General features: G+C 39.8%; 1 protein-coding gene across 4 annotated transcripts in view; it reads left to right on the top strand.

Annotated features, from left to right (window-relative positions):
* Positions 1 to 19,143, top strand: part of LOC124123932 (FYVE, RhoGEF and PH domain-containing protein 1-like) — an 84,351-nt gene that overhangs the window by 40,641 nt on the left and 24,567 nt on the right. For 2 of the 4 annotated variants that reach the window (XM_048389373.1, XM_046487137.2), the window contains exons 12-15: positions 3,624 to 3,707; positions 7,554 to 7,630; positions 15,449 to 15,482; positions 18,008 to 18,118. In XM_048389373.1, the coding sequence (XP_048245330.1) occupies positions 3,624 to 3,707; positions 7,554 to 7,630; positions 15,449 to 15,482; positions 18,008 to 18,118 (306 nt within the window). Of the gene's footprint in view, positions 1 to 3,623; positions 3,708 to 7,553; positions 7,631 to 15,448; positions 15,483 to 16,481; positions 16,636 to 18,007; positions 18,119 to 19,143 lie in introns of all 4 variants that reach the window. The other 2 variants (XR_006859375.2, XR_006859374.2) reach the window with 2 other exon arrangements.

The raw sequence follows: 19,143 nt of genomic DNA, 5'->3' as shown, positions 1-19,143 counted from the left end.
CTTTTTAAGAGTATATATTCCTGCCTGAGCCTATACTATAATCGGATATCCAGTCTCTCCTGGCGGGAAAGTTAAACTTTATTTTACAAGCACTTTAGCATTAAATTTAATTCCCGAAGACAGTTTGATCGAAAGTTATTTTAAGAAACGAGTTGTTTTTAGGGATATTATGAACAAAATGAAAATATGAACAGTGACTATCTGTATTCTGTGAATCTTGCATATTTACTACACTACAAGAAAATATACAAGCTAAACGAGAAAATTTTTTGTGTGCATTTGTAACATATTTATCTACTACAAGATGTTTAAAATATCTTATCATAAGAGGCAAAATAGCGGTGAGAATTACAGGAATGGATCACTAAATATCAGCAAAAACCGTTTTAATGTACGGCATAATGGGAAATATCGCTTTCTCGCGTTCTCGCTCTATCGCTTTATCGCTTTCTCGCGTTCTCGCCCTATCGCTTTCTCGCTTTATCGCTTTCTCGTTCTATCGCTTTATCGCTCTATCGCTCTATCGCGTTCTCGCTCTATCGCTCTATCGCTTTATCGCTTTCTCGCTCTGTCGCTTTTTCTAATGACTAACCATAGTCATATGAAAGCATCGGGTGTTCTTTAACTTCTTTTGAATAGTGTGTACTGTAAATCTTGAATATTAACGTTAGAGTTTATTATTAATGCAAAAAATGAGAGTAGACTTAATTAATTATACTTTGCATTTATGTCACAGAAACTACTGTTGATAATACGGCCTCACTGCGCACTTTGAATAGCGGAAATCCCAACTTGAATATAAAACCAATCAACTATCTATTTCCACATTACGGTTACTGAAAACAATATGTCATCCAAAAACTAGAAATTACATATGGACATCCGGTAGTATTACCATTGCTTGGGTGAGGACTTCCACTATGATGACATCTACTCCGCAAACAGAATAAACATCGATATAAGCGTGTTTTTTAGGAAAAAACTATTGGTTTTTTAGGAAGTACGTACTACTCAGCGCTAATGCGCGGTGTTATTTGCTATTTGTTTTGGTAACTTGGCCTGGGGGCGGGGGATCCAATAAAACTCCTAAATAGGGCCATAAATCAATCAAATTTGTGGATTGTTATAAAAGCACCCATGTCTGTACTCTTAAATTATGTTTAAGTAGTTAGTGAGTAAATTTCAACATTCTGTCCATATGTATAATATGTAATGTGACTGGAAAAATCTCAACTCTGATTAAAACCCCTCCCCCCACTGAGGTCAGGTTTAACAATTCATTAATGTTGTTTCACGTATATACTTTTTATCGTAAAGAAACCCATATAGTTGCAAAGAGGGAATATTGCTATACCGCGAGAAAGCGAGAAAGCGATGTACCCTCTCGGCCACCATAATAAAGTATGACTTTGTTCAATAAACAACACATGTAAAACAACGGGTTTGGTATGAGGAATTTGGAATTAGTTGTCTTCACAATCACATGAATGACCCTTGCTTGGCAGAGTTGAGCACAGTATTGTTTCAAATAGTTCACGGTATGTAATGTATGATTCATACCGTTTCATGCTGCGGTTTACGGTTCTGCATGGGTTTATTGCTTTGACAGGTTTTTTTAACTTCCGGCAGAGATTATACACCCGTATATGTTCTTTGCTTCTGGATACATAGGAAATCAACAGGTTGGTTTGTAGTTTGCAATTATTTTCCTAAAAGATAATACGGTTGCATGATATCTTCACGATGTTTGGGTTGAACATAGTAACATTCTTCTAAACATACTTCAAATCAAAACTGGCAGCAATCACAACACAAACCAAGTTAACCAAACGGAACATACACAAGAGTGAGTGAGGGAGTTGGGTTTAACGCCGTTGAATAGTACTCCGTGTCAGCTTGATGTAGTAGGAAACCCCGAAGTGATGCAGGTCTTAGACATTCAACACTTTGGTGAAACAAACGAGCAAGGGTTTTGTGCTGACAACAAAATCGGGGCGAACCGGGATTCAAACACACTGTCATAGGTTTCTGACGTGCCCAAGGGACACAAGTCTGCATAGCGAATTGCAGCGCCTTAGGCGACTGGGCCAACCATGCCCCCGTACACAACTGTAACAAACTATCATACAACAAAGATGTTTTAGATGAGATATGTATTGCGGAACATTCCATGCAGAAACAGTGGCAATATAACACTGTCACAAACTACAAAATACATGCACAATAAACGACAATTTAAAAACACAGGTAGATTCAACATACAAAGGAGGTACATTATAACAATTTTATTTCAAAACAACGTATTATAATGATATGGAAACAATTCGAGAATTGAGCAAAACTATGGTAATGTTTTACACACAAGGAATTTGTTTGTAATTGTTGATATGATAACAGATCTTGGAAGTTGTTTCTGGATAACTGTTGGTAAAATTTTTAAGAACTGCTCCTTTTAACAGAGTGTACCAAATTCTATATCATGATTGAGCATTATTTGTGACTTGGTTGTATTTTATACAAGACAGTGCGTAATGTTGCTCATCTTCTGAGACATCACATGTTTCACAGAGACGTTGTTCCAATGGGATTGGTGTTTTTGTATATCTACCAATTTTTCAATTTTTAGTTTGCGATTACTTAACGAAGTTTTGAGAAAAGTGACCTATGACCTTTGTTTTTATAATATGTAAGATAATTCTCAATATTTATAGATGACTTGACCAAACTATGTGTTCTTTACTTGCTGTTAGATAAATTGGAATCCCTTAATAATTGCGTGAATATTTACATTTGAATTGAAGTTTATTTACACTGGATTCATTACATTTTGTGTGTGTGTTTACTGTTTAAAAAGTTTGTTTTATTGAACCCAACCAACATTTTCACCAGAAATATTGATATTTGCTGCAAAGGCATGTTTAAGAATGATATTTGTTGTGTTATCTATACAGGACTTGTAATCAATTATTTTTTTTGTATATTGGTACTAATATAGGGTATATATCAAGTTCTGCCTGACAGGCCCGGTTTTCTTTCCTGGATGGGGGCACGGGTGGCCCAGTCGTCTAAGGCGCCGCGATTCGCCGTGCAGAGTTGCGTCCCTTGGGCACGCCAGAAACCTATGATTGTCGGTTCGAATCCCGGTTCGCCCCGATTATGTTTCTAGGTTTGTCAGCACCATACCCGTGCTCGTGGGTTTCACCGAAGTGGTAAACGTCTGTGACCTGCATCACTTCGGGCTTTCCTCCCACATTAAGCTGACATGCCGCGATATAACTGGAATACTGTTAAAAGCGGCGTTAAACCCAACTCATGATCACTCACTCACTCACTCTTGCCTGGGTTTTCCTTGTACTGACCATTTAAAGACACTGTTTCTTTTATTGTGCTTTTCAAAGAAAACTACATTAATAAAAACCAATTTGTACTTTACACCAATTCTCTCCTCCCATAGCTTACACTTTCTTCCTCTGCACATAACATTATATTGCGGGGAGCAATTGATGCTCTGCAGCAATCTCTACTTGTTATATTAATATACCATGACTATCTGTGCTTCGTAGTTTACACATGAGGAACATGATCAGCCATATCAATGTATCATGACTATCCCTGCTTTGTAGTTTACAGATGTACTTCTTATGTGTGATACCACAAAGCAAGGCAAATTTACACTTCGTGAAGAGTTGATGATAAATGATATTCAGGTAAGTTTATGTCCTTCTCAGATACATAATAGTTATATATGAACACGTTATAGAAATGACGGCCACTAGTGTTACGTATCACCTGCTACTGTGTTTTACTGACCCGAAGTTTCGTGGCAAGTTGTTACACGTCCATTGTCGTCAGTTGTCGTCTTTTACAAACTTTTCCATCTCCTTGTCCTGAAGATTTAGACCCGTGAAGATTCCGGGGTAGAATAGGTCTTCAGCAACCCATGCTTGCCGTAAAAGGTGACTATGCTGGTCGTAAAAGGCGACTAACGGGATCGGGTGGTCTGGCTCGCTGACTTGGTTGATGCATGTCATCGATCCCAATTGCGTGGATCGATGCTCATGACATTAATCACTGGATTGTCTGGTCCAGACTCGATTATTTACAGACCGCCGTCATATAGCTGGAATATTGCTGAGTGCGGCGTTAAACAACAAACCAACCAACCAACCTGAAGATTTAAGCTGAATTGTCATACATGACGTGTTGAACCATAATATCAGGTTTGTCCAGAAGTATCAAAATCTGTACAATTGTAAATAACAAGCGAGGATGCGATTCTAAGTTATAGAACTTATTCCCAATCCCATGGCAGTTGTAGACTTTACAATGTGTAAAATTAAGGAAGAATATTTTACGAGAACACCCTGTCCATACAGTAACAAGTTACACTTCAAACTACAAAGGTTAATTTCCGCTAAGTTGGCGTCATAACAATGCGACATCACGCCGATTGTAAAACAGTAACATTGTGACGTGAATATCAACAACGTTACTCGAACTGTAAAGTCAGTTGCAGCAAATGATTGAACTACAAGTTGAAAACTGGCAAGTGTTATTGTGTTCAGATTTGACAGGAATTGGTTTCATGAAGATAGCAAGCTTGATCGTTCTGTACGTTTCTGGGTGGGACAGTTTCTAAGAGGCTGTAGGAACCTTTATGGGGGCAAGAGGGCGATTTGACGCATTTTCGACCTGACTTGTTTCTAATCTACTTGCCAAGTGCAGCTGGATACCTACATGGACACATCGAGGTCCTGCCAACTTCTAACACAATTCTGGATCGAAGAACGGGGACAGACTTCTTTTAAGATATTCATTAACATTAGTTCTAGGGCATGTTACCTATTGCTGATGTCACTCTTTCGACCCATTATATTGTCTTTTGTATTGTAAAACTAACACTGCTTGTTTAGATATATGTTGTTTATTATTCATTGATCTTGTGTGGTCATTTACTGATTTCAGAATTTAGTTCTGTGCATACCGATTTCTTGGAAACCACCTCGTAACAAAGATTGGGGGCTCGTCCGTTGTAGGAGGGTCAGGTCACCTTCCAGGATCAAATCACTCAAACATGATCTTATCCTGGAAGAAAGTCACTCCGCTTAGGATCCTGACACTCCCCCTTTGCAGGATGAAAACACCCTCCTCATACCTTCTGCCTTCTGCCTTGGCGGTTAGCAGCGCTCTACCTAATGAATCACTTATCCAAACCTTTAAATTGGCTATATTTACAGTTTAAACACTTCATTTATACATCAAGATTAAATACAAAAAAAAGTCATCACTTGAAAGCTCAGTTCTAGGATCAGGTCACTCTAGAGTGATTCTATCCTAGGACAGAATCCCTCTCGAATGAAATTTAAGGGGAATGATTAAATCCTGCAACACCGGGATCCGAATTCAATTTGCTGAAAATTCTACATTTGTAAACATACATGTAGATACTGGCGCGCGTTGATTTGCAGTTAGATTTGGTGTCAAGTTTTGTAAAAGGTTTCAAAAGTCTCCCTGTTTCAGGCATCGAGTTGTTTGTCGGTAATGACAAAGTTTGGGCAGATGTGTGTTGGCACTGACTCACTTCAGGAAGAAATCCCAGCTATATTTTCCTTCATGTGCTGTAACCTCGTTCTATGGCTAACAAGTTATCCCAGAAGATGTCGATAGAGATTGATGATACTTATAATCTTGTGGGTACTATCATCGATCATTCGCTTCGGGATACCTTTTTTCAACTGAGAGCAGTACTGCTGACTTTCCGGGAGCTAACCCTGTACCCTGTATTGTGTGTCTACCTTCTGAAATAGGAGGCGGTCGGGTAGCCTAGTGGTTAAAGCGTTCGCTCGTCACGCCGAAGACCCGGGTTCGATTCCCGACATGGGTACAATGTGTGAAGCCCATTTCTGGTGTCCCCCGCCGTGATATTGCTGGAATATTGCTAAAAGCGGCGTAAAACCTCACTCACTCACTCACTCACTCTGAAATAGACTTCTAAGGGCTCCTGCAGTTGCTAGCGAAAGTCTGTAGTTACCACAGGACAAAATGAAAGCCAGCTATTACACAACAGATTTTGAAATTTCTATACTGGCAATAGAGTTTTGGGGATGTTACCTGGTCACCCTTCGAAAGCTAGATACCATGGTCCTTATATGATTGATGAAAAGGTCTGCCTTTATTGTGAAAACTCCAGGCCGTTGTAAACGAAACGACTGTGTACTTTGTGTATGATAAAGCAATATCCTGACAAATGTGACACCAAAGGTATTGCTAATGTCACTCCACTTGAATCTGTATCAGACATGTGCAATTCTGAATTTACCGGTGAGCATGTGAAGAATGATGATTTGGGGGATAAAACTTGATGTTAAACATGAAATTACCAGATCCCAATGAGCGTGCACAAAAGCTTTTACTACCACCGATGGTCTTTATCAGTACAAAGTTTTGCCATTTGGAGTAAAACATACACCTGCTACCTTTCAACGCCTGATCAGTGACGTTACTTCAGGCCTACAAGGAACTTGATTTCTGGGTATGGCTGGTTACTGGTTGTCAAGACCCGTGAAGATCCGGGGTAGAATAGGTCTTGCCTGCCGTAAAAGGTGACTATGCTTGTCGTAAGAGGCGACTAACGGGATCGGGTGGTCAGAGTCGCCGACTTGGATGATGCATGTCATCGTCTCCCAATTGCGTGGATCGATGTTTATGATGTCAGTCACTGGATTGTCTGGTCCAGACTCGATTATTTACAGACCGCCGTCAAAAAGCTGGACCATTGCTGAGTGCGGCGTTAAACAACAATAAACAAACAAACAAAACTGGTTGGCAAACATTCTCTTATGTATTGGTACTCTCGCTAATGTGTTTGGGATAACAGTCCGGCAGCGTTTGAGGGAGTAACGCTATACCCATGAATTCTCCAGTCTTGGGAGCACCAGATGTTTCGAAAACATTTTAACTGGCAGGTGATGCAAGTCACATTAGTACTGGTGGTGTTTTCTTTCAGTTTAAATATGATTTATTGATTATTCATTGCCGAAATTGTCAATGATCGATGCCGTTTGCAAAACATTGAATTTGTGTCATTTACCGATTTCCCGATTTCACAATTTAGTTCTGAGCATACCGTTTTCTGGGTATACCTCAGCGTTCAATTTTGAAAAAACAAAAAAAGACATAAGCACAAGTTTTGTTTAGGCACACTGGTGTGTGTCAACTGAGAAGAACCGTTTTTAAAATGAGAAAAGTTGTGATTGGCTTACTTCTTTTAAACCGAAGCAAAGAATATTAGTATAATATACACTCTTCAGAATACATTTACCTAAATCATACCTTCGATCAGCACTGTTCAATTCCTTTAATTCTGTATATTCGAACTTTCGAAGAAGTCTTGTACCTACGTTATTGATTCATGCATATTGGACAACTAATCCCCTGGGTGCCTACACTTGAATACAAATATATGTAACTTTACACAACAGATCTAATGTGAAATACATCGCTCCCAACTCCAATAGTGTAAGCTCCAACTTGCTTCAGTCCTGGTGTTTCAGGTGCGACAAGGACAAGGAGACAATAGACAGCTATTTGTCATCCTGAGCAAAGATAACGCCTTCCAGTTCAATGAAAGGTATGTGATTTCTCACTGTTATATCTAGAAACATCTCGAACCGTATCAGCGCTAACTAAAATTTAGAAACACGCTCATCACATTATCCACACTCAATGATAGCTAGACACACGCTCAACACATTATCCACACTCAATGATAGCTAGACACACGCTCAACACATTATCCACACTCAATGATAGCTAGACACACGCTCAGCACATTATCCACACTCAGTGATAGCTAGACACACGCTCAGCACATTATCCACACTCAATGATAGCTAGACACACGCTCAGCACATTATCCACACTCAGTGATAGCTAGACACACGCTCAGCACATTATCCACACTCAGTGATAGCTAGACACACGCTCAGCACATTATGCACACTCAATGATAGCTAGACACACGCTCAGCACATTATCCACACTCAATGATAGCTAGACACACGCTCAGCACATTATCCACACTCAATGATAGCTAGACACACGCTCAACACATAAAGCACACTCAATGATAGCTAGACACATGCTCAGCACATTATGCACACTCAATGATAGCTAGACACACGCTCAAGACATTATCCACACTCAATAATAGCTAGACACACGCTCAACACATTATCCACACTCAGTGATAGCTAGACACACGCTCAGCACATTATCCACACTCAATGATAGCTAGACACACGCTCAGCATATTATCCACACTCAATGATTGCTAGACACACGTTCAGCACATTATCCACACTCAGTGATAGCTAGACACATGCTCAGCACATTATCCACACTCAATGATAGCTAAACACACGCTCATCACATTATCCACACTCAGTGATAGCTAGACACACGCTCAGCACATTATCCACACTCAATGATAGCTAGACACACGCTCAGCACATTATCCACACTCAATGATAGCTAGACACACGCTCAGCACATTATCCACACTCAATGATAGCTAGACACACGCTCAACACATTATGCACACTCAGTGATAGCTAGACACACGCTCAGCACATTATCCACACTCAATGATAGCTAGACACACGCTCAGCACATTATCCACACTCAATTATAGCTAGACACACGCTCAACACATTATGCACACTCAATGATAGCTAGACACACGTTCAACACATTATCCACACTCAGTGATAGCTAGACACACGCTCAGCACATTATCCACACTCAATGATAGCTAGACACATGCTCAGCACATTATCCACACTCAATGATAGCTAGACACACGCTCAGCACATTATCCACACTCAATGATAGCTAGACACACACTCAACACATTATGCACACTCAATGATAGCTAGACACACGCTCAACACATTATCCACACTCAATGATAGCTAGACACACGCTCAACACATTATGCACACTCAATGATAGCTAGACACACGCTCAGCACATTATCCACATTCAGGGATAGCTAGACACACGCTCAACACATTATGCACACTCAATGATAGCTAGACACACGCTCAACACATTATCCACACTCAATGATATCTAGACACACGCTCAGCACATTATCCACACTCAATAAAAGCTAGACACACGCTCAACACATTATAAACACTCAATGATAGCTAGACACATGCTCAGCACATTATCCACACTCAATGATAACTAGACACACGCTCAGCACGTTATCCACACTCAATGATAGCTAGACACACGCTCAACACATTATGCACACTCAATGATAGCTAGACACACGCTCAGCACAGTATCAACACTCAATGATAGCTAGACACATGCTCTGCACATTATCCACACTCAGTGATAGCTAGACACACGCTCAACACATTATCCACACTCAATGATAGCTAGACACACGCTCAGCACATTATCCACACTCAATGATAGCTAGACACATGCTCAGCACATTATCCACACTCAATGATAGCTAGACACACGCTCAGCACATTATCCACACTCAATGATAGCTAGACACACGCTCAACACATTATGCACACTCAGTGATAGCTAGACACACGCTCAGCACATTATCCACACTCAATGATAGCTAGACACACGCTCAGCACATTATCCACACTCAATTATAGCTAGACACACGCTCAACACATTATGCACACTCAATGATAGCTAGACACACGTTCAACACATTATCCACACTCAGTGATAGCTAGACACACGCTCAGCACATTATCCACACTCAATGATAGCTAGACACATGCTCAGCACATTATCCACACTCAATGATAGCTAGACACACGCTCAGCACATTATCCACACTCAATGATAGCTAGACACACACTCAACACATTATGCACACTCAATGATAGCTAGACACACGCTCAACACATTATCCACACTCAATGATAGCTAGACACACGCTCAACACATTATGCACACTCAATGATAGCTAGACACACGCTCAGCACATTATCCACATTCAGGGATAGCTAGACACACGCTCAACACATTATGCACACTCAATGATAGCTAGACACACGCTCAACACATTATCCACACTCAATGATATCTAGACACACGCTCAGCACATTATCCACACTCAATAAAAGCTAGACACACGCTCAACACATTATAAACACTCAATGATAGCTAGACACATGCTCAGCACATTATCCACACTCAATGATAGCTAGACACACGCTCAGCACGTTATCCCCACTCAATGATAGCTAGACACACGCTCAACACATTATGCACACTCAATGATAGCTAGACACACGCTCAGCACAGTATCAACACTCAATGATAGCTAGACACATGCTCAGCACATTATCCACACTCAGTGATAGCTAGACACACGCTCAACACATTATCCACACTCAATGATAGCTAGACACACGCTCAGCACATTATCCACACTCAATGATAGCTAGACACATGCTCAGCACATAATCCACACTCAATGATAGCTAGACACACGCTCAGCACATTATCCACACTCAATGATAGCTAGACACACGCTCAGCACATTATCCACACTCAATGATAGCTAGACACATTCTCAGCACATTATCCACACTCAATGATAGCTAGACACACGCTCAGCACATTATCCACACTCAATGATAGCTAGACACATGCTCAGCACATTATCCACACTCAATGATAGCTAGACACACGCTCAGCACATTATCCACACTCAATGATAGCTAGACACATGCTCAGCACATTATCCACACTTAATGATAGCTAGACACATGCTTAGCAACGTATTCTCGTTCACCTCATATCAGAAACATGTTCAGCACATTATCCTCGTTCATCCGTAGCTCAGCAACACGGCCAGCCATTGTACTCGTGCGTTAACTAAAAAGTACGGGGCAAAACTATTCTTTATTACATTACACATGGGGGTAGAGCATCTTTATTTCTTAAGTATATTTAGTATTGTGGAAGCCACGAGTCTTTTTAACTGGGTAAACCTTATCAATATCGTTGTCACAGAGGTACGTTCGTGGAACTTGCAGTCAGTTATCTTTCTGTAACAGTGAAGCTATTTATTGTGTAAATATTAAACGTACACTTTGTTCAGTAGTATGTTCAAAATACACGTGTGTTGATGTGAGTTACTAACTGTATGTACTCTCAAACATTATGGGAGAAGATTCTCACCTACTGACCAACAATGAGCATTAATGTGTCTATATACTTACTTACAATGAACAATAATGTGTGTCAATATACTTACCTACTGACCAACAATGAACATTAATGTATCTATATACTTACTAACAATGAATAATAATGTGTGTCAATATACTTACCTACTGACCAACAATGAACAATAATGTATCTATATACTTACTAACAATGAACAATAATGTGTGTCAATATACTTACCTACTGACCAACAATGAACAATAATGTATCTATATACTTACTAACAATGAATAATAATGTGTGTCAATATACTTACCTACTGACCAACAATGAACAATAATGTATCTATATACTTACTAACAATGAACAATAATGTGTGTCAATATACTTACCTACTGACCAACAATGAACAATAATGTATCTATATACTTACTAACAATGAACAATAATGTGTGTCAATATACTTACCTACTGACCAACAATGAACATTAATGTATCTATATACTTACTAACAATGAATAATAATGTGTGTCAATATACTTACCTACTGACCAACAATGAACAATAATGTATCTATATACTTACTAACAATGAACAATAATGTGTGTCAATATACTTACCTACTGACCAACAATGAACAATAATGTATCTATATACTTACTAACAATGAATAATAATGTGTGTCAATATACTTATCTACTGACCAACAATGAACAATAATGTATCTATATACTTACTAACAATGAACAATAATGTGTGTCAATATACTTACCTACTGACCAACAATGAACAATAATGTATCTATATACTTACTAACAATGAACAATAATGTGTGTCAATATACTTACCTACTGACCAACAATGAACAATAATGTATCTACATACTTACTAACAATGAACAATAATGTGTGTCAATATACTTACCTACTGACCAACAATGAACAATAATGTGTCTATATACTTACTAACAATGAACAACAATGTGTGTCAATATACTTACCTACTGAACAACAATAAATGATAATGTGTCTATTTGCTTATCAACAATCAACCATAATGTATCTCTATATTTACCCACAATGGACAACAATGTGTCTACATACTTATCTACTTACCAACAATGAATGATAGTGTGTCTATATGCTTGCCAACAATGAATAATAATGTATGTCTATATACTTGCCAACAATGAATATACTTACCTACATTGAATAATAATGTGTCTGTATACTTACCTACTAACCAACAATACACAATAAGGTCTCTATATATTTACCAACAATGAAAAATAACGTATGTCTATTTCCTGACCTAGTGGTAGAGCGTCCGCCCGGAGAGCGGAAGTCCGGGGTTCGATCCCTGACCGCGTCATACCAAAGATGGGACTTGTTGTTACCCTGTCTGGCGCTCGACATTAAGGGGTTAAAACAAGGACTGGTCGGCTCGGAGTCAGTATACTGTGTCTGAGTGGGGTATTCATGTTAAACTGCGGCTTGGTATCTCAGGGAGCTAGCGCTATATATCGGCATCAGTCCGGACAAGTACAAGCAGCCACACAAACACACACACGTACAAGCACGTCGCTATATGACGTTAAACCCCATCTCACCTCACCTATTTCCCGACCTACTGACCAACTATGAACCATTATGTGTCTATACACTTGCCAACAATAAACAATATGTCAACATACTTATCTACTAACCACCAATAAACAATAATGTCTCTATATACTTACTTACTCTATGAACAATAATGTATGTCTATTTTCTGACCTACTGACTAAGACTGAACAATAATGTGTCTATATGCTTATCTACTTGCAAACAATAAACAATAATATGTCTATATACTTGCCAGCAATGAACAATAATGTGTCTACATACTTATTTACTTACCAACAATGAACAATAATGTGTCCATATACTTATCTACTTGCAAACAATGAACAATAATGTGTCTATATATTTGCCAACAATAAACAATAATATATGTCTATTAACTTGCCAACAATAAACAATGTGTCATATAAACAATAATGTATCTATATAGCTATCTACTTAGAAACAATGAACGATAATGTGTCTAAATTCTTGCCAAAAATGAACAATAATGTGTCTACATACTTGCCACAATGAACAATAGTGTGTCTATATACTTGCCGACAATGAACAATATTGTATGTCTTTATACTTACCTTCTGACCAACAAGGATCAATAATGTGTGTCTATATACTTACCTTCTGACCAACAATGAACAATAATGTGTCTATATACTTACCTTCTGACCAACAAGGATCAATAATGTGTGTCTATATACTTACCTTCTGACCAACAAGGATCAATAATGTGTGTCTATATACTTACCTACTGACCAACAAGGATCAATAATGTGTGTCTATATACTTACCTACTGACCAACAATAAACAATAATGTGTGTCTATTTACTTACCTTCTGACCAACAAGGATCAATAATGTGTGTCTATATACTTACCTACTGACCAACAAGGATCAATAATGTGTGTCTATATACTTACCTACTGACCAACAAGGATCAATAATGTGTGTCTATTTACTTACCTTCTGACCAGCAAGGATCAATAATGTGTGTCTATATACTTACCTTCTGACCAACAAGGATCAATAATGTGTGCCTATATACTTACCTTCTGACCAACAAGGATCAATAATGTGTGTCTATATACTTACCTTCTGACCAACAATGAACAATAATGTGTCTATATACTTACCTTCTGACCAACAATGAACAATAATGTGTCTATATACTTACCTTCTGACCAACAATGAATAATAATGTGTCTATATACTTACCTTCTGACCAACAATGAACAATAATGTGTCTATATACTTACCTTCTGACCAACAATGAACAATAATGTGTCTATATACTTACGTTCTGACCAACAAGGATCAATAATGTGTGTCTCATACTTACCTTCTGACCAACAAGGATCAATAAAGTGTGTCTATATACTTACCTTCTGACCAACAAGGATCAATAATGTGCCGATATACTTACCTACTGACCAACAATGAACAATAATGTGTGTCTATATACTTACCTTCTGACCAACAAGGATCAATAATGTGTGTCTATATACTTACCTTCTGATCAACAAGGATCAATAATGTGCCGATATACTTACCTTCTGACCAACAAGGACCAATAATGTGTGCCTATATACATGGCAAGAATTAACAATAATGTGTGTGGGGCTGCCCGTACTATTTTGTATAAATGCCAGTTTTATAGTGCTAGTCCAATGAGATAGATACCATGCCGCAGTTTCACGTGGATACCCCACTCAGACATAGAATACCGACCAGTCATTTTTTCAACACATTATTGCAGAGCGCCAGGCAGGGTAACAAGTACCAACTTTTAGCATCTTTTGGTCTTATGTTTTGTGGGATCGAACCACCGACCTTCTGCTCTCCGGGCAGACTCTATTCGCAAGAAGAAATAAAGTTTGCTCTACCCCCAGTTATACTAAAATATAGTTTTGCGTATAGTTGCAAAATTGACTACTTGCCTGCATTGAAATGCAAATATAGTGTTACCACCCGACTAACACCGAACTGCAATGTACATATATTGTTACCTACCGGGGGGCACGGGGGACCCAGTCGTCTAAGGCGCCGCGATTCGCTGTGCAGAGTTGCGTCCCCTGGGCACGCCAGAAACCTATGATTGTGGGTTCGTATCCCGGTTCGCCCCGATTATGTTTCTAGGTTTGTCAGCACCCTACCCGTGCTAGTGGGTTTCACCGAAGTGATAAACGTCTGAGACCTGCACCACTTCGGGCTTTCCTCCAACATTAAGCTGACATGCCGCGTTATAACAGTTACTTTTAAACCCAACTCACTCACTCACTCACTCACTGCTACCTGCCGACTAACACTGAACTACGATGTACATATATTCTTACCTACCGACTAACACTGAACTACGATGTACATAGGTGGCTTCTATGGGATACACCATGAACTGCAGCGTGCACGCATTGTTACCTTTGGAGCAACTACAGTGTGTATATGTGGTTACCTAGTGCTGTCTTCTGACACACACTACCAATATTCTAAAGTATGTATAATACTTATCTTCCGGCTTGTAATGATCTGCAGTGCGCATCCACGGTGACTGACATATACTGAGAGGAAGTGTTTAACCCTGTAACCCCATGTAGTGTCTTGCTCTTCAGGGACCAAGACGGCAAGAGGGTGTGCTGGGGTCAGGTCAGTAAACAATTGAAACTCCCGCATATGTAGCATCATCAGAGCAGGATGGTGCAGGATTAAGTAGGATGTATGGTTGGTCTTGCTGATCAAACCAATCACAATATGTCAGTTAAACATTCCTTGCAGCTCCTGTCGCCACATTTCATCTAAGCTGTTGTCATTTTATCATGTCGAAGACATTCTTATTTATTTCTTGACATTATACCATGTTCGAATTATTCTTGTTAGCTCCTGCCATAGAAACATGTCACAGCTATTCGTCTTCAGTCATTATACCTTGTCTCACACATTATTGTTATCTCCAATCGTTATTATTTACGTCCTTGACATTATTGTTACATGCGGTCACACAGTCTCCTTGATATTCTTGTTACCGTATGCCATTTCCTGTGTCCTAGACATTCTTGTTACCGTGTGCCGTTGACTGTGTCCTAGACATTCTTGTTACCGTGTGCCATTTACTGTGTCCTAGACATTCTTCTTACCGTATGCCATTTCCTGTGTCCTAGACATTCTTGTTACCGTATGCTTTTTACTGTGTCGTAGCCATTCTTGTTACCGTATGCCATCTACTGTGTCCTAGATATTCTTGCTCCTGTCATAGATTATGCCCTCGACCTCTTGTAAGTTCCTGCCATACACTATGCCCTAGACATTCTTGCCAGTTCCTGTCATATAGTATGCCCCAGACATTCATGTTCTAAAATACTGTTGTTATGTTAAGTCTTTTTAGTATTTGCTGCCATATTATTTTAGTTGACATTCCTGTTAGCTGTGGTCATCATAACATGACAAGACTATATCGTTATCTGCTATAGTGATAACGTGTCCCATATATTCTTGTTATCTCCAGGTGGTATACATGTCGTAGACCTTGTTACCAGCAATGTGAGGGCAGCGTTTATGGCTTTTCTATTTGCTCATATGTTTATCCATATGTCCGTCTTCCGTCGTGCGTCCAATGAAGCTGAAATTTAACATGATTGTTTCCACCAGGATGACACCCTATTTTTTCAAGATGTTGGAATCAGATTTTCAATATGGCCGCCACTGCAGCCGGGACGGGAATACCTCACTTCTTTTCAATAACCAACACCTTGGATGCAGATAAATTAGGGAGTGAGGGGGACTACTTCCTGATGTAATAGAGGTAGTTTTCTTAGAATTATACACATGGTTAACTGTTGTTTGATAATTCCTTCGAATACCCTACCTCTATTACATTATAGCCAGTATACACATACGTACGGGATCTCGCATTATGTCTCAAACTGTCAAGGTATAGGTATGGACATTGACATCCCCTCAAATGACATTGTCTTTGTCCCTTGGACTGGTGGGATGAACGAGATCTATTATCTACCCGAAAGGTAACCGTTTTAAGTTCCGATATCTCGTGCGACATGGAAGCAATTCGTTGGTCAAACAGCTGTCATAAACGTGGTGTTGGACGCCTGCATGGATTTGGAGAATTGATCTGGGTTAGAAGAAAGAGTAGGGATCGGGTGAGACAGAGGCCCTTGTGTCATCTTCTTGTTGCCGCAGTACCTGTCGGTGGCTGTGCCGAATCGAGCGACACTCCATCATCACTGATCAGGTTAAACTGTGATTTAGTAGACGATGAATTAGTTGACGATCTGGTCTCCTTTGACAACTTTGATTTGGAGAAGTTCCATGCAACCTGGAGTTGGGTGCCAAATGAACATCTCACTCCAGGAGTGCACTCGATATGGCTGCACTTATTGCACATAGGATGACGGTCCTCGATGACTTGATCGAGACCGCACCCCGCGCAAACTCCAGACGACGATGGTGGGGGAGATTTCGTTCCCCATAATACGCTCAACTCACTACATGAGCTGTCGATCTTCTATACTCCCCGTGTAGGTACTGCTAGTGTCAGTGCCTCTGTCAGTCTTGATATATGATCTTCGAAGTTGCAGTGTGATTACGCAAACAAAAAATGTGTTGGAACATAATAAAAAATGTTGATGTTTCCTTCAGCACACAGAAGAAAGAAATGAGGTATTCCCGTCCCGCGCTTACGCAAAAAAACAGGAAGTGTAAGGGGTACCCCAAGACTATGGTAAATAGCTGACAGTGAACAGGACGTCTGTTGAAAACCTAAAGGATTTTATAGTGTGATGATAGCCCAAATAGGGAATTTATGGCTATGATGTAATAAAACGTAGGGTATTCGAAGGAATTATGGTTATTCAATGTATTTGGTACGGTTATGATAGTTGTGTTTGGGACCTTACGTTTGCACTGTTTTCAGCCGACTGAGGTTTTGACAACAGTTGTATTTTTTTATTATTAAATCCTGTTATCAATCCATTGTTGTTAGTTCCAATCATTGTACCATGGCCTAGCTGGTCGTGCTTATGAGCGCATGTTATAACATTTCCCATACATTTGTGCTTGCTTCAGGCAAAATGTCAAGGAAGTTACGTTTTAGCTGCTGCTGTTGACATCATGTTACAAACATTGTTTTAGTTTCACTTTCAATGTCGCTGATGCAGGAAATTCAGAAGTTGGTGGACAAGGCAATGCAGAGGAGGGCAGAGGTGGCACTTACTACTTCAGTGACAAATCGGTATGGCAATTACGAAGATACGTATACATACAGCAGGGTAGGCTTGATTCATTGTTCTCAGAATGTAAAATGTAAATGTGCTTCATATAAAATGGTGTTTAATGTTATGTTATTGAAAATAGCAACACAATATTTGGTCATTCGTCTGATCAATGTTTTATCATCACAAATATATGGACGAACCCCATACCTGGTAACAGGAGACGGAGCGACACGCCCTAAAAGAGGGGTGGTGTGACAATTCAATTAAAATGACAATATCGGATGTGACCACCATTTGCTTTGATATAGGCAAGGCAGCGGCGGTACATATAAGACACCAGATGATTCAAATTAGCCTGGGGAATGTTGCTCTAAATGTCAACCAAATATTGACCCAATGCAAATGAGCTGGCGTTACCGGCTGGTTCTGGTCTTGTCGTAGGTGTCCGTCTATCTCATCCCAGATATGTTTTAACTGGTAGACGTCTAGAGAAACAGCCGGCCATGACAGTAAAGCAATGTTATGCTGCCTAAAAAGTGTTAGAACACGCGCAACGTGTGGACGGGCGTTATCCTGCTACAACGCGACGTCCCTGCATTTACACAAAGGGTAGAACATGATCTCGAACGATATCGTAACGGGAGAGTTCACCATTAAAATTGCAATTAAAATAATTACTTGTGTTCGCCCATGAGCCTTCCCATACCATTACACTTCCTCCCCAAATTGACAACGTTGCGTGAAGCAATCGTCGCCAAAACATCCTGGACGCCTGTAGACACTTGCACGACCATTAGAGCTGACCAGATGAAAACCTGGAATCATACGAGAACAGTATACTGTCCCAGTGTCTGTCTTCTGAACAACAGATGCTGTCTACACCAAGCCAGGCGTGCTTGACGTTGACATGGAAGCAGAAAGGGCGTATCGCTGGACGTCGGGGCCGGAAGTTTTGCTCCTTCAACCGGTTGGGTTCTGCCGCTTATTGGTCTCAACCTAGGTCCTAGCTGTTAATGTGGCAGTTTGGTATCAATTCCGTAGATGCACCAATTGAATATGATCTTGTTGACGTGTTGTCA

Source organism: Haliotis rufescens, unplaced genomic scaffold (genome assembly GCF_023055435.1).
Source record: "Haliotis rufescens isolate VD_foot unplaced genomic scaffold, xgHalRufe1.0.p SCAF_8, whole genome shotgun sequence".
In the NCBI taxonomy this organism is placed as follows: domain Eukaryota; kingdom Metazoa; phylum Mollusca; class Gastropoda; order Lepetellida; family Haliotidae; genus Haliotis; species Haliotis rufescens.
The sequence above is the reverse complement of the archived record's forward strand: the minus strand, read 5'-3'. Positions and strand labels throughout refer to the sequence as shown.